The sequence below is a fragment of the Desmodus rotundus genome, chromosome 3 (assembly GCF_022682495.2).
Source record: "Desmodus rotundus isolate HL8 chromosome 3, HLdesRot8A.1, whole genome shotgun sequence".
NCBI lineage: Eukaryota > Metazoa > Chordata > Mammalia > Chiroptera > Phyllostomidae > Desmodus > Desmodus rotundus.
The window spans coordinates 9098531-9111226 of NC_071389.1; the positions used below are offsets into that span (position 1 = coordinate 9098531).

The 12696-nt window shown below is 60.4% G+C and overlaps 1 protein-coding gene across 1 annotated transcript; it reads left to right on the forward strand.

Annotated features, from left to right (window-relative positions):
* The first annotated feature begins 697 nt into the window (after positions 1 to 697).
* CLCNKA (chloride voltage-gated channel Ka) lies at positions 698 to 12536 on the forward strand. The gene is made up of 20 exons (XM_053920996.2): positions 698 to 807; positions 1354 to 1578; positions 2257 to 2385; positions 3139 to 3267; positions 3916 to 4055; positions 4386 to 4463; positions 4554 to 4632; positions 4855 to 4980; positions 5239 to 5323; positions 5446 to 5547; positions 6130 to 6214; positions 6466 to 6639; positions 7058 to 7127; positions 7287 to 7397; positions 7731 to 7944; positions 8807 to 8940; positions 10639 to 10727; positions 10858 to 10941; positions 11673 to 11759; positions 12104 to 12536. Exons 2-20 carry the CDS (start codon positions 1479 to 1481, stop codon positions 12149 to 12151), a joined length of 2064 nt encoding a protein of 687 aa, XP_053776971.1. The 5' UTR covers positions 698 to 807; positions 1354 to 1478; the 3' UTR covers positions 12152 to 12536.
* Positions 12537 to 12696: the final 160 nt, after the last annotated feature.

A 12696-nucleotide genomic window follows, 5' to 3' on the forward strand; every position in this document is an offset into this window, starting at 1 on the left:
TGGTTTGAGGGGCAGTTTCCTGAGACTGGGGGGCTGGACACAGGGTCAAGTCGAAGTCCCTCCCCAGGGCCTGGCCACCGGGACTCACTACCCCTGCTCCAGCTTGTCTGCCTCCTGGATGGACCGGGAAGCACTGTGCAGGCTTTGGAGTCAGGAATCCTGGGTGGGAGTCCCCACTCTGCCCCTCCCCTGGGCCTCTGACACCTGGGACAAGGAGCCTCACCTCTTTGAGACTCCACTTCCTTAAATCGGGATAACATGTCCTCTCGTTGGGCCCCATGAGCACTCACCAATGGGGGGTGGCACTGATACCCAGTAAGGGGGTCGCAATGGCAGTGCCCTCACCTTCGCTCCAGCCCTTCCCCTGCTTTGTTGGCTCCCTCCCCTCTCCCTTCTCTGCTTTTTCAAACCCCTTCCATGCCCAGCTCTGAGAGTCCAGGGTCCTGACCCTCAGCCCCCCAGATGACCCCTCATGGTTCTGCTGTGTGTATGAGGTCCCCACCAAAGCCCCAGGTCCCCAAGCATGCAGAGAGGGCTTCGTGGCTCTGGGGAGTGGCAGAACCACTGCTCCTGGCCCCTGTTGGCTGCCCTGGGGCACAGCTCAGTGGCCTGGGCAGTTCTGGTTGGTTTGTCAAGGACATTCCTAATGGCCACAGTAAACCCCGGCAGGGCGGGGTGGGGGGAGGAAGGGGGAGCAGGAGGTTGATTGGTGGAACACGCACCTGTGCAGGTACACCTGCGCTGCAGGCAAAGGACTCTCTGTTAGAGGAGGGCCATCTGGGGCCGCAGCAGGGCGGACAGACACAGGTGAGGGGCCGCTGGGTGCAGAGCTGGGGGTGGACTTGGATGGAATTTGCCAGGGCCAGGTCAAGCAGGGCAGGGGCAGGAGGGCGGGGGATGGGGGCCAGCGCCTCATTTCTACCCTCACAGGGCTTTCCTTATGGGCCTGGGGCTTTCCTGCCTCTGGGGCCCCTCTGCCCCTGAGGGGGCTCGGGGATGGGCCCAAGCAGTCGGAGCAGCCTGTGGGGGCCCGAAGTGAGAGAGGAGCTTCGCTGGGCAAGGAGACGGTTCCAAGGAGGGGAGGCAGACTAGCGTCCAGGGAGGGGAGGAGTGGGGGCCACTGGACGGGGGGGAGAAGGGGGCTCTGGGGCCTGGGGACCTGCTTTGACCCATCTGCTCCTGGACACGGAGGGCACAGCTAGGAACCCCACCCCCACTCCACACATCACACACACACACACACCACACACACACACACACACACACACACACACACACCCTCGGTGACCCCCAAGGGCACACCGGACTTAAGTTCCTCCTGAGAACTTTGCACTTCCTGAGTACTTCCGGCAGGAAAAGGCCACCTTCTTTTGGATCTGGGAAGCAGCGATACTGGAAGGCCCAGGGGCCCTTACACTTAAGGGCGAGGGAGCAGCTCGCCAAGGGCCCGTCCGCCCGCCGGCTGCATCAGGGACCAGATGGAGGAGCTGGTGGGGCTGCGTGAGGGCTCCTCAGGCGACCCCGTGACCCTTCAGGAGCTATGGGGCCCATGTCCCCGCGTCCGTCGAGGCATCCGAGGTGAGACCTAGGTCCCCTTCCCGTCCACATTGAAGACCCCTCAGGACATCACCCCCTACGCAGGCTGCACCTCCTCACCCACCCGAAAGCCCGAGAGCTGCCCTCCCCCTTCCGTCTGCTCTGGACATCGCTTGCCAGAAGGAGGGGCTCTGTCTGTCCATCTGTCTATGGGTCAGATGTGCTAAACGCCTGCCCTCTGCTTTTCGGGAATGCAGCTCTGAGGCCTGATCACTGTGCCAGGGGCCTTACTAGGGGCGCAGAGGGGGCTCTCTGGCTCGACCCCAGCCCTGCAGGTGCTGGGACAACGCAGGAGTCTTGCTAGACCTTGTGCTCTCTAAGCTATGGCGGTACCAGAGAGGGCTGCCGCTCCCAGCACTCCCTCCACACCCCTGCCCCCTGGTCGTTCTTCCATAAGTATCCCAGCATGGAGCAGGGGTGGGGGGAGGGCAGACCTGCCAAAGACCCCCTATGATGTCTGCCACCTTCATTGCCACAAATCCTGCTCTGCCCCTCGTGTGAGGCAGAGCCGCCTCCAGGCTGCCCCGGACTGGATCACCTGCCCCAGCCCCAGCCCCACACTGCCCCTGCCCTCCCTGCCTGTGGCATGAGCAGGCCCCCAGGGAAGGTGAGGTCCATGACCCACTGGCTCCAGGCTGTGATCCCATGCCCCTGTGCCAGGTGGCTTGGAATGGCTGAAGCAGAAGCTGTTCCGTGTGGGTGAGGACTGGTACTTCCTGACGACCCTCGGGGTGCTCATGGCCCTCATCAGCTACACCATGAGCTTCACCGTGGGACGTGTGGTGCGAGGTAAGCCTTCCCTGGCACGCACACCTGCTCCGGACCCAGGGCTTCTGAGTGTGCTTTTAGGGATGCCAGATGGGCCACCAGGTGCAGCGGGGATTGAGGAGGGACCTGGATCTGGTCCTGGCTTTGCTCTTGACTTGCTGTGTGACCCTGGGTAGGCTCCTGCCCGTCTCTGGTCCTCAATCTCCTCATCTGCCCAATAAGCAAGCAAGACCTTAATTTTCCCGAGTCCTCATCTGAGCTCCGTGTTCCCCTCTTCCTGCCTCTCTGCTCCTTCTCCTCCCTTCCTCCTGCTCTCAACTCAGTGGCCCTGGGGGAGGGTACCTGCCCAGACTGTAAGCCCAGGCGGGCTGCCTCCACTCCGAGGTCTCCCCAGAAGAGAGGCGTGGGGCAGGAAGGGGATAACACACCTTCTCTGGAAGACTTGCTCAGGGGCCATCACGAGGACCTGCTCTGCAGCAGACACGGTCCAAGGCGCTTCACACTCTGTCATTTCTCACAACAGCCCGGTGAGGGAGGTCATCGCTAGCGCGTTTGACGGACAGGGAAACAGAGGCTCTGAGAGGGTGGGTTGCGGGACCAAAAATCTCAGCTAGGAAGTGGCAAAACTGGGTAGGGACCCAGGGTCTTGCTCCTGCCTCCTCTTGGGGTCTGCCACCCCCTGGATGGCCTGGGCCTCCCCACCCCAAGCCTGTGTTTCCTGGTCAGGAGGTGGGCAGGGCCCGGGGGCGGTCCTTGACTCCTGGCTGTCCCCAGCACACAAGTGGCTGTACCGGGAGATTGGAGAGGGCCATCTGCTCCGGTATCTCTCCTGGGCCGTGTACCCCATTGCCTTGGTCTCCTTCTCCTCGGGCTTCTCCCAGAGCATCACGCCCTTCTCAGGAGGTGAGCCCAGTCACCACCCCATTTGCTTGTGTGCCCCGCATTGCACTTCCTGCTGGCTGAGACCTTTCCCGATGGGTGGAGGCAGGGAGCAGCACCCCATTTCACAGCCAGGCTCAGAGGAGGCGTGTCACTTGCCCAAGGTCACACAGAGAGAAGGTTAGATCTCGACTCTTGGGTCGCCCATGGTCACACAGAGAGAAGGCTAGATCTCGACTCTTGGGTTGCCCATGGCTCTGATCCCTTTCTGAGAGCTTTCCTGGGTGGTGATGGGGAGAACTGGTGGCAGGTTCCCCTGCAGGGCCAATGCCAAGGACATCCCCAGGGAGGGGCCCATGGAGGGCACAGCTATCCCAGCCTATCACCTCTGCCTCCAGCTCTAGGCCTCCAGCGGATGGGAATTCTAGGGGTGTGTCCGGGTGGCCTGCCCTGGGTTCCCCGATCCTGCCATAGCCATCTGCCAGGCCCAGCTGGAAGGACACGGACAACTCACGCCCCCTTTCTGACCCTCCACTTCCTCATCTGAAAAATGAGTTTATGAATCCAAATTCCTAGGGTTTAAAAGGACCTGGCAGGAGGGTGGCATGAAACACCCTTTGCAGGGTCGGGTGTTAAGAGTTTCATCCCGAGACTGTCCCTCCTCCTGCCAAGGTTCTGGAATCCCAGAGCTGAAGACCATCTTGTCTGGTGTGATCTTGGAGGACTACCTGGATATCAAGAACTTCGGGGCCAAGGTGGTGGGCCTCACCTGCACCCTGGCCGGTGGCAGCACCATCTTCCTGGGCAAAGTGGTACGAGCAGGCGTAAGGGCACCCCTGCCCAGTCTGCCCTGATCTCCCGCCCCTTCTGCTTTTTCCCCATCACCCCACTGAAGGTGGGTCAGATGGGCCTCGGCCAATGCCTGCCCTCTGGGACTCAGTCCTGGAGAGGAGGGAGGCTGGGGCCCCAGAGTGTGACAAAGGGCTGGGGAGACGGGAGAGGTGGGAGTGGTGGGGCAGCCATGCTATCTCTGGACGAGGTTTCCTCTGCCCCCAGCCCTGACCCTAAGGGGGAGAGGCAAGGGCCTGGCCCCCTCAGAGGTCAGGTGGTGAGCTGCCCTGTGCCCACGCCTCCCCTGGCAGGGCCCCTTTGTGCACCTGTGTGTGATGATGGCTGCCTACCTGGGCCGCGTGCGCACCAAGACCACTGGGGAGCCTGAGGTGAGTGGCTCAGGGAGGGCCCCCTTGGAGAAATGAGAGGGAGGGGAGGGAAGGGGCCCACTCTGAGCCCAGGACTCTGGATCGTCCCAGAACAAGAGCAAGCAAAATGAAATGCTGGTGGCAGCGGCAGCGGTGGGCGTGGCCACAGTCTTCGCAGCACCCTTCAGTGGTGAGGCTCCCCTACCCCTACCCTGGGGCTCCCCCACACCCCTCCCATCCCCTGGAAGGGCCCAACCGACCAGCTCACTCCTCTGCCCAGCTGAGGGGCCTGGCTCAGGGATAGGCACTAATTTTAGTCTTGGCCCTGAGCAGCGGGGCACCTGCCCTCCCCTCACTTGAGCTCAGGACAAAGAGAGGGTGGGGATCTGCCTAAGGTCAGCGTTGCCCCCAGGCGTCCTGTTCAGCATCGAGGTCATGTCTTCCCACTTCTCCGTCTGGGATTACTGGAGAGGCTTCTTTGCAGCGACCTGCGGGGCCTTCATGTTCCGCCTCCTGGCGGTCTTCAACAGCGAGCAGGGTGAGTGCCCCCTGGCCCACCTGACACCTCCCCACGCCCCAGCCTCTTCTCCCTCTCCCTCTCCTCCCTCCTCCTCTCCCCTTGTCTTCCTCTCCCATGCCCCCCCCACCTCCTCCTAGGGACTGGGGAGGAAGCTGGTCTGTATTGGCATGAAGGGTGAGAGACCCTGAGGATAGAAGGGACAAAGCAGCAGGGAGCAGGGACTGGGGCAGGGGTGGAGGCGGGGTGGGAGTGTGATGTTCGCCCCTCCCTGCCCAGAGACCATCACCTCCCTCTTCAAGACAAGCTTCCGGGTGGACATCCCCTTCGACCTGCCAGAGATCTTTTTTTTCGTGGCACTGGGGTGAGTGGGTGCCTCGGGCCCCTGGAGCCCAGCATGGGGCCTCCCCCCACCATCGCCCCGCTGGTCCTGAACTGCTGCCCTAGCTCTGGGAGGGGCTCTGGACTCACCTCCCCTCCCCGCAGGGCCATCTGCGGCATCCTGAGCTGTGCTTACCTCTTCTGTCAGCGAACGTTCCTGGGCTTTGTCAAGACCAACCCAGTCACCTCCAGACTGCTGGCCACCAGGTGGGCTCGGGGCAGGCACTGGGGCCTCTCAGGGGGACACCCCGGGACTCTCAGCCTCCTGAGCCCACAACTCCTTCATATAGAAAAGCCAACCCCTGACTATATGCCCATCTTCCTAATGAGCCCCCAAACCTCTCTTTCCCACACCCCACTTTCAGACCCCCGTTTCCTCATAACACCCTCTCCCACCCCCACAGCCCCTCCACAGAAGCCTGCCCCCCTGAGCCATCACTTCCTCACTGAACCCCCCCATGAGCCCCAAGACTCTCATTGAGCCCCCTCTTCTCCCCACACCTTGTCTGTCCCCTGGCATCAGGCACATCAAAGTCAGCCCTCCTCTGTCCTTGACCTGCAGTACCCTGGCCCCAGCCTCTCCTGTCAGCCCCGCCCCTTGTTCCACAGGGGCCTGCAGACTGACCCCACACCTTTCCTTCCCTGGAGAGGGCCTGGCCCACATCCCTGCTTCAGTCCCTCCTCCTCCTGCTCCTGCCTCAGGGTCAGCCCCCAGGGTGGTGGGGCCATGGGGTGGGGGCCAAGGACAAGGCCAGCCCTGGAGCTTCCCATCCCCTCCCTGCCCCACAGCAAGCCTCTGTACTCTGCCCTGGCTGCCCTGGTTCTCGCCTCCATCACCTACCCGCCAGGTGTGGGCCGCTTCATGGCCTCCCGGGTAAGAGCTCCTGAGCTGGGTCAGTGGGAGTGGGGAGCCCCATTTTACTGCCCACTTAGTTCTGTTACCTCTCAACTCTACAATACCTAGAAGGGGAGGCCTGTGCATCTGGGAGGTTCCAAGTGGCTCCCAAGTGCCCCCACCCTGATGGGAAGCAGCAGAGAGGGTGGGAGACTGGGCCAGGCAGTGAGGGGTGGCAGGGACCACCACCCGGCTCCCTTGGGCAGCGTTCCAACCCGCCCCTGCCCCAGCTGTCCATGAAGGAGCACCTGGACACACTGTTTGACAACAACTCGTGGGCACTGATGACCCGGAACTCGTCCCCACCCTGGCCTGCGGAGCCCGACCCCCAGAACCTGTGGTTCGAATGGTACCACCCACGGTTCACCATCTTTGGGACCCTTGCCTTCTTCCTGGTTATGAAGGTGGGAACCCCTGGGCCCCAGAGGTGTGCCCAGAGCTGAGACCAGCCACGGGTGGGGTGGGGGTGCCTCCCACAGCACATAGCACTGCAGCTGGGCCTTCCACCCCGACTCCCTGACCTGACCCTGCCCACTCTGCGGTCTGGGCCTGCTCACTTTGGCCTTGAAAATGGAATAGTTACTACACCTACCTCAAAGGCAAGGTTGAGAGGGAAGAAAGGAGAGCCCCTGGCACACAGTAGGCACTATGGCAGGGTGAGGTTTCTTCTGCTGGTCAGCGTCTTCTCTGAGACCAGACACCAGCAATGTGCATGGGCGCCCTCTTTCTCCCTGCGACATCCCCTGCCCCCCCAGCCCCTCCCAGGCCTACTCTTGCCCATTTGCCTCTAGCCTCTGCCCCTCTGGGTCCCCCCACCCACAGTTCTGGATGCTGATTCTGGCCACCACGATCCCCATTCCTGCTGGCTACTTTATGCCCATATTCATCTTCGGTGAGTCTGGGGTCCTGAGGGCCTAGAGGTTCAGGGTGAGTGGGCTAGGGCCATGGCTCCTGGTCTGCTTTCCCCTCCCAGGGTGGTACTGAGGTTGGTCCCCAAGGATGGAGGGCTGCGGGGGCCGGTCAGCCTGGCTCACCCTGAGTCTCTGGCCAGGAGCCGCAACTGGGCGCCTCATAGGGGAGGCCCTGTCTCTTGCCTTCCCTGAGGGCATTGTGGCCGGAGGGGTCACCAACCCCATCATGCCAGGGGGGTATGCCCTGGCAGGTAAGTGGGCCAGGGTTCCACTGGGTGGGCTGCACCTGGAGAATCAGCCAGTGGTTCTGCAGGGCATGGGGTGGTCACCAAGCCCCCAGTGAGCGCCCCACCCTTCCCTGAGTCCCCATTACTCTCTCCAGCCCGTCTTGCCCCTGATCCCTGATCCCCTCCCTTACTGCTCTTTCCCTCACTGAGCCTGGGCACCGGGGCCCTCCGGCAGTGGCCAGAGTGTGGCCTCTGGACAATCCCCACCCCACCCATGGCCATAGCCACACCAGCCTCGCCCTCTGCCTGAAGTTGGGCCCTGGGTGGAGCCACCCTGCCCTGCTCTGTCCCCCGCAGGGGCTGCGGCCTTCTCAGGGGCCGTGACCCACACCGTCTCCACGGCGCTGCTGGCCTTTGAGATGACTGGCCAGATCGTGCACGCGTTGCCCGTGCTGATGGCGGTGCTGGCGGCCAACGCCATTGCCCAGAGCTGCCAGCCCTCCTTCTATGACGGCACCATCATCGTCAAGAAGCTGCCGTATCTTCCATGGATCCGGTGCCGAAAAATCAGGTGCGTGGAGCCTGCCTCAGGCTGGCTGACAGGGTGACGGTGTCCCAGTGGGCTGGGGCTGGAGCTCCCCCAAAAGCTCGCTGCAGCTGACCTTGGACATGGGTGGTGTCGGAAGGGCCGACACATATCTGCTCTCTTGCCTCCACCCTTCCAGCTGCCTGTGTGACCTTGGGCAGGTCCTTGGCCTCCTGGGCCTCCAGGTCTTACTGGTCATCAGTCTGTCTTCACAACAGGACAGATATCACCCATTTGTTGGACACTGGGGCTCAGAGAGCTGCCATGTCTTGCTCTAGGCCACACAGAGTCAGCACCAAATCTGGGAGGCCCCCTGCCCGCTCCCCATGACTGCTCTGCTGGAGGTGGTACTAGAATGGAAATAGGCTTCGAGGTCCTCACTCGGCCAGATGGGGCCAGAGCAGCCTCTGTCCCCTGAGAGGCAGGACCGAGAGGCTCTAAGAGTCCCGAGTCCTGGGCCCACATCCAAAGACATGCAAGCTGCCACCTTGCTCTGGACCTCAGTTTCCCCATCTGTAAAATGGGGGTGTTTTTCAAACTTTAAAGCTTTCTTTTTTCTTTTTGTCCTCAAACTTTTCTTCAAGTGACAGTCTCCAGGGAAGACTTCTAAATAAAACAGACCAAAGCTGCTCTGGGGGGAAGCTAGGGCTCCAGGGCACTGAGAATTCAGAGCCAGGCCTTCAGTGAGCTGGTCCCCAGGTTCCTCTCTACCTTGAGGCTCTAGGAGTTGCTCATTCTGGGAACTTCTCAGTCCCTGCCCGCACTCAAGAACCAGCAAAACTGCCTTCAGGGGCCCCGCCCCATGCCCCCACTCCAGGACCTGACTGGAGCGCCCCTCTGCCACCAGCTCTCACCGTGTCATTGTGGAGCACTTCATGAACTGTGGCATCACCATGCTGGCCAAGGACACCCCACTGGAGGAGGTGGTCAAGGTCGTGACCTCCACAGACTTGGCTGAGTACCCCCTGGTGGAAAGCACAGGTACTCAGCAGGAAGGGGGAGGGGCGGGGGGGCAGGGGACAAATGGGGAGAGGCATTCCCTCTACCTTCCTCTTGGTAGGGTCAGGCCCAGGAAAAAGTAAGCCGGGCTTTGGACCTGCGAGGCTGACCTAAGTCTGAACCCCAGCTCTGCAGCTGTGTGACTTTGGAGAAGTCACTTCACCACTCTGAGCCTGTTTCCTCCTCATTGTCAAAATGGGGACTGTTGCCACCCTGCTTTGGGGTGGCTGACATGTTTAAAAGAGAAATGAGAAGGGGCTTGCAAAGCTCTCCATGGACAGATCTTGGAATTCTGGAAGCCAGGCCTGGTGTGCCTCGGGAGAGGCAGAGGATGCTGGGGGCGTGACCAGGGTCTTCCTCAGCAGGGCTCTTTCCTCAGTCTCCCCTGCAGGTGTTCCCCAGCGGAGTCCCCTCCACCACCCCCAGTGCCATGAGAAAAAGAGCTTTTTAAAGAAAAATGAATGGCAGCTCTTTGTTCAAAGACACAGAAGCTGAATCTTGGGAGAGGCTCTAGCTAGACCATTCCTCTCCAGTGGGGCAAGTACAGTATGAATGGAAGGATAAGCTGGGGGAGACAGCCACGCCCCCCCAAAGCACACTGCCAACCTTTATGTCCCTGTTGTGTAAGTGAGACATGGTGTGCACCTGGCAAGCACAGCACAGCTGGATTTTGGTCCCCACTTGTCACTTGGGCAGGTACCTGTGCAGTGAGCAACCTGCACGGCCACGTGAGTTCTAACCACCCCCATGACAACCCTCAGAGTCATAAAGCCACTTACAAGCAGCAGAGCCAGGGACAGACCACTCTGCAAACTGCGGTTTTGTCACCTGGAAAATAGGGATGGATACAGTACGGAGCTGTCAGAGGTTCTCATCCCGAATGCCGAGCCCTCCTCCCCACCCAGACTGGGATGCCCTTAACATCACCCCCCAGAAGGTGCCAAATATCCCATCTGAATGTAGTTGCAGAAGGAGGACCCCTCCGGGAGCCTTCGTCTCCTGGAACAAAGACAGAAGGGGCCTCCAAGACAAAGTCTGCTCTGCTCTGAGAGCCACGGGGAGCAAAATGTTTTCAACCTGCCGGCCTGGGCTGTGGGGCCTGGCCGCTCATTCAAGAAATAGCTTTAATCTGTTCGTTTTTAAAGGGAAAGCACACTTAGGTCTAGTTGTAAAGGTTTTATTTTACTGGATAGGAAACAAAAATAACAGGCTGTCGCCTCCAAACCGAGTGCCTGTACACTTTGGAGTGAGACTTGTCAAGCCCTTGACACACAGTAGGACCTCAGAGCATGGTGGGCTCCCAGGCTTGTACCTACTCTGGGCTGAGCCACCAGATGTGCCTCTTTCAGTGGGGAGTGACCCAAACCTGCGCTTGCCAGCGAGGCCTGCCACATGGGGAGCCTCAGGGTGAGCAGGGGCCCTGCATGGCCTCCGGCAGCCTTTGGCCACCACACCTCCATGTCAAAAGCTGAGTAACTGTCAACCTCTCCACGCCTCTGAGCCTCAGTTTCCTCATCTATAAAGTGGGTGATCATAGCTCCTGACCCACATGCAGCTTGCTGTGGGTTCCTGAGAGACATAAGGATGCCTGGCACAGTTATTGGCACATGGCAGGTGCCCAGGGAGTGCAGATTCCTTCTTCCTAATGCAGCTCTCTCCGTCCCCTCTCCTCCCGTCCAGAGTCTCAGATCCTGCTGGGCACCGTGCAAAGGGCCACCTTGGTGCAGGTTCTCCAGGCTGAGCCACTTTCCTGGGCTCCAGGACACCAAGTGGGTGCTCATGTGGGGTGTTGGGGGGGATGAGGAGTCTGCAGGGTGTGTGGGAGTGGAGGTTTGAGAGACGCAGCCTGAGGGAGGGCAAGGCTGGCCCAGGTCCCCATAACCCTTCCTCTGTCCCCAGCGGTGTCTCCAGGACATCTTGGCCACGGGTTGCCCCGTGGAGCCAGTGACCTTGCAGCTGTCCCCAGAGACGTCCCTGCACCAGGTAATGGGGGAAATTCGCACATAGGGCAGGCAGGGACCCTATGGTAGAGGGCAAGAGCCCGAGAGGGAAGCTTTGGCCCCAGCTGCCTGCATGCAGTGCGGCCCTCTGTGCCTCCTGAAACCGCTTCCTTGTAGGCAGAATGGGCAGGGAAGCTCCTGCCCCCTCCAAACCCCACTCCCAGAGTTCTTGGGATGATGCGCAGACTAGGGAGGTGAGAGAGCTTCCAAAGTAGAAGCCTCTAGGGAAGAGGCAGTGGGCAAAATGATGTCTTTGCATCGAGGCACACGTGAATTTCAATTTTAGATCCATCTCATTCTCCCTGTGTGATCTTCAGAAAATTATTAATCACTCTGAATGCTGATACCACCTCCCCTCCCCCACACAAGCACAGAGACCGGAACATGGAGTCATGGAAGGGTGGAAGCAGGTTGGGGATCTGGAGGTGGTCCCAACCCCTCTGTGGACCTGGTGGGAACAAGGTTTTCCCACTGGTCCCTTGTGTGGACTCTGGCGACCCCTCGTGGTCACACTGGACATTGCCGGCCCAGGTCCCAGTCTTGCACCTGCCATGGTGTGCCACCCACCTACCCCTTCCTGGCTGGGGGGTTGGGGGGCGTGGGTACTGCTCCTTCGATCCTGCTCAATGCCTTCAGGTTAGGAATAAATTGAAGCCAGAGGGGTGGTGTGGGTGCTACCTGTCCTCCAGCACTCCCTAACAACCCCTCCTCCAGGCACACAACCTCTTCGAGCTGCTGAACCTTCAGTTCCTCTTTGTGACGTCCCGTGGCAGAGCTGTGGGCAGCGTGTCTTGGGTGGAGGTACCAGGGTCCCGCGGGCAGAGCAAAGTTTAGGAGCCACGCTGGAGCAGGCTGGGGAGGGAGAGGGAACCCTTATCCTCGCATCCAAATTTGGAGGGGCCTCCTGGGATTCTGATGGGCTCTACTTCCTGGCCCCAAGTGGTCACTGGGCCTGGCTACCCCTACCTTGTGGCCAGTGGCCAGTGCTGCCAGTCTCTGGGCCTCAGGGATCCCCCCAGTGCCATGGGGAGGCGCTGGCTCTAACAGTCACCCCAGAATCAACCCTCAGGCGAGTCAGGCAAGACTGGGGCAATATTCTCAACCTTCTCTACATCCTTCCTCCAAAACCTCCCTCTCTCTTTTAGCTGAAGAAAGCAATTTCTAACGTGACAAACCCGCCTGCCCCAAAGTGAGCCAGCCTGGCAAGATGAAACTGGCACCTCAGCTGCCCTGGTGAAGGAGGTTGGGCAGACAGCCTGCCTCCCCTTCCCCATCACAACCCGCCCCACCCCTCCAGCCCAGCTTGACTCCTCAGTGAAGCAGGCAGCTGTAACCTAACACCGAGAAGAACCCCATATTCACCAAGTCACATCTTAGTTGGGACAAGTACCACGTGCTTTGAAGGACAAATCCCACTGTGGACAGAGCTCAGCATGCGAGACAGTGCACAGTGGGCATTCAACGCGTCATCGTCAACTTCACCAGTGAAGAGATTGGTGTGTGCCATCACCAAGGGCAGGCACAGACCCCCTTCAAGGCTGACTCCCAACCACGGGCTGCTGAGAAAAATAAAGCCATTCCCCAGAGCTGGAGTTTGTCCCTCATCGCAGCTCCTATGCTGGCTCTGAGCAAGCTCCTAGGCTTGCGAGTGGTCACGTGGGCATTGCCGGCCTGGGTGCCTGGTCTCCCGCTCTTTCTCATGCCCCTTCGTGGCAGGGGGACATGGGAGAGAGTGGGT

Bases quoted from the DNA above. Each gene is read 5' to 3' on its own strand.
- CLCNKA (XM_053920996.2), top strand. From the start codon at position 1,479: ATGGAGGAGCTGGTGGGGCTGCGTGAGGGCTCCTCAGGCGACCCCGTG. The intron at 6,640-7,057 runs GTGGGAACCCCT...CCCCACCCACAG, and splicing joins CCTTCTTCCTGGTTATGAAG to TTCTGGATGCTGATTCTGGC. The intron at 11,760-12,103 runs GTACCAGGGTCC...TCTCTCTTTTAG, and splicing joins GCAGCGTGTCTTGGGTGGAG to CTGAAGAAAGCAATTTCTAA.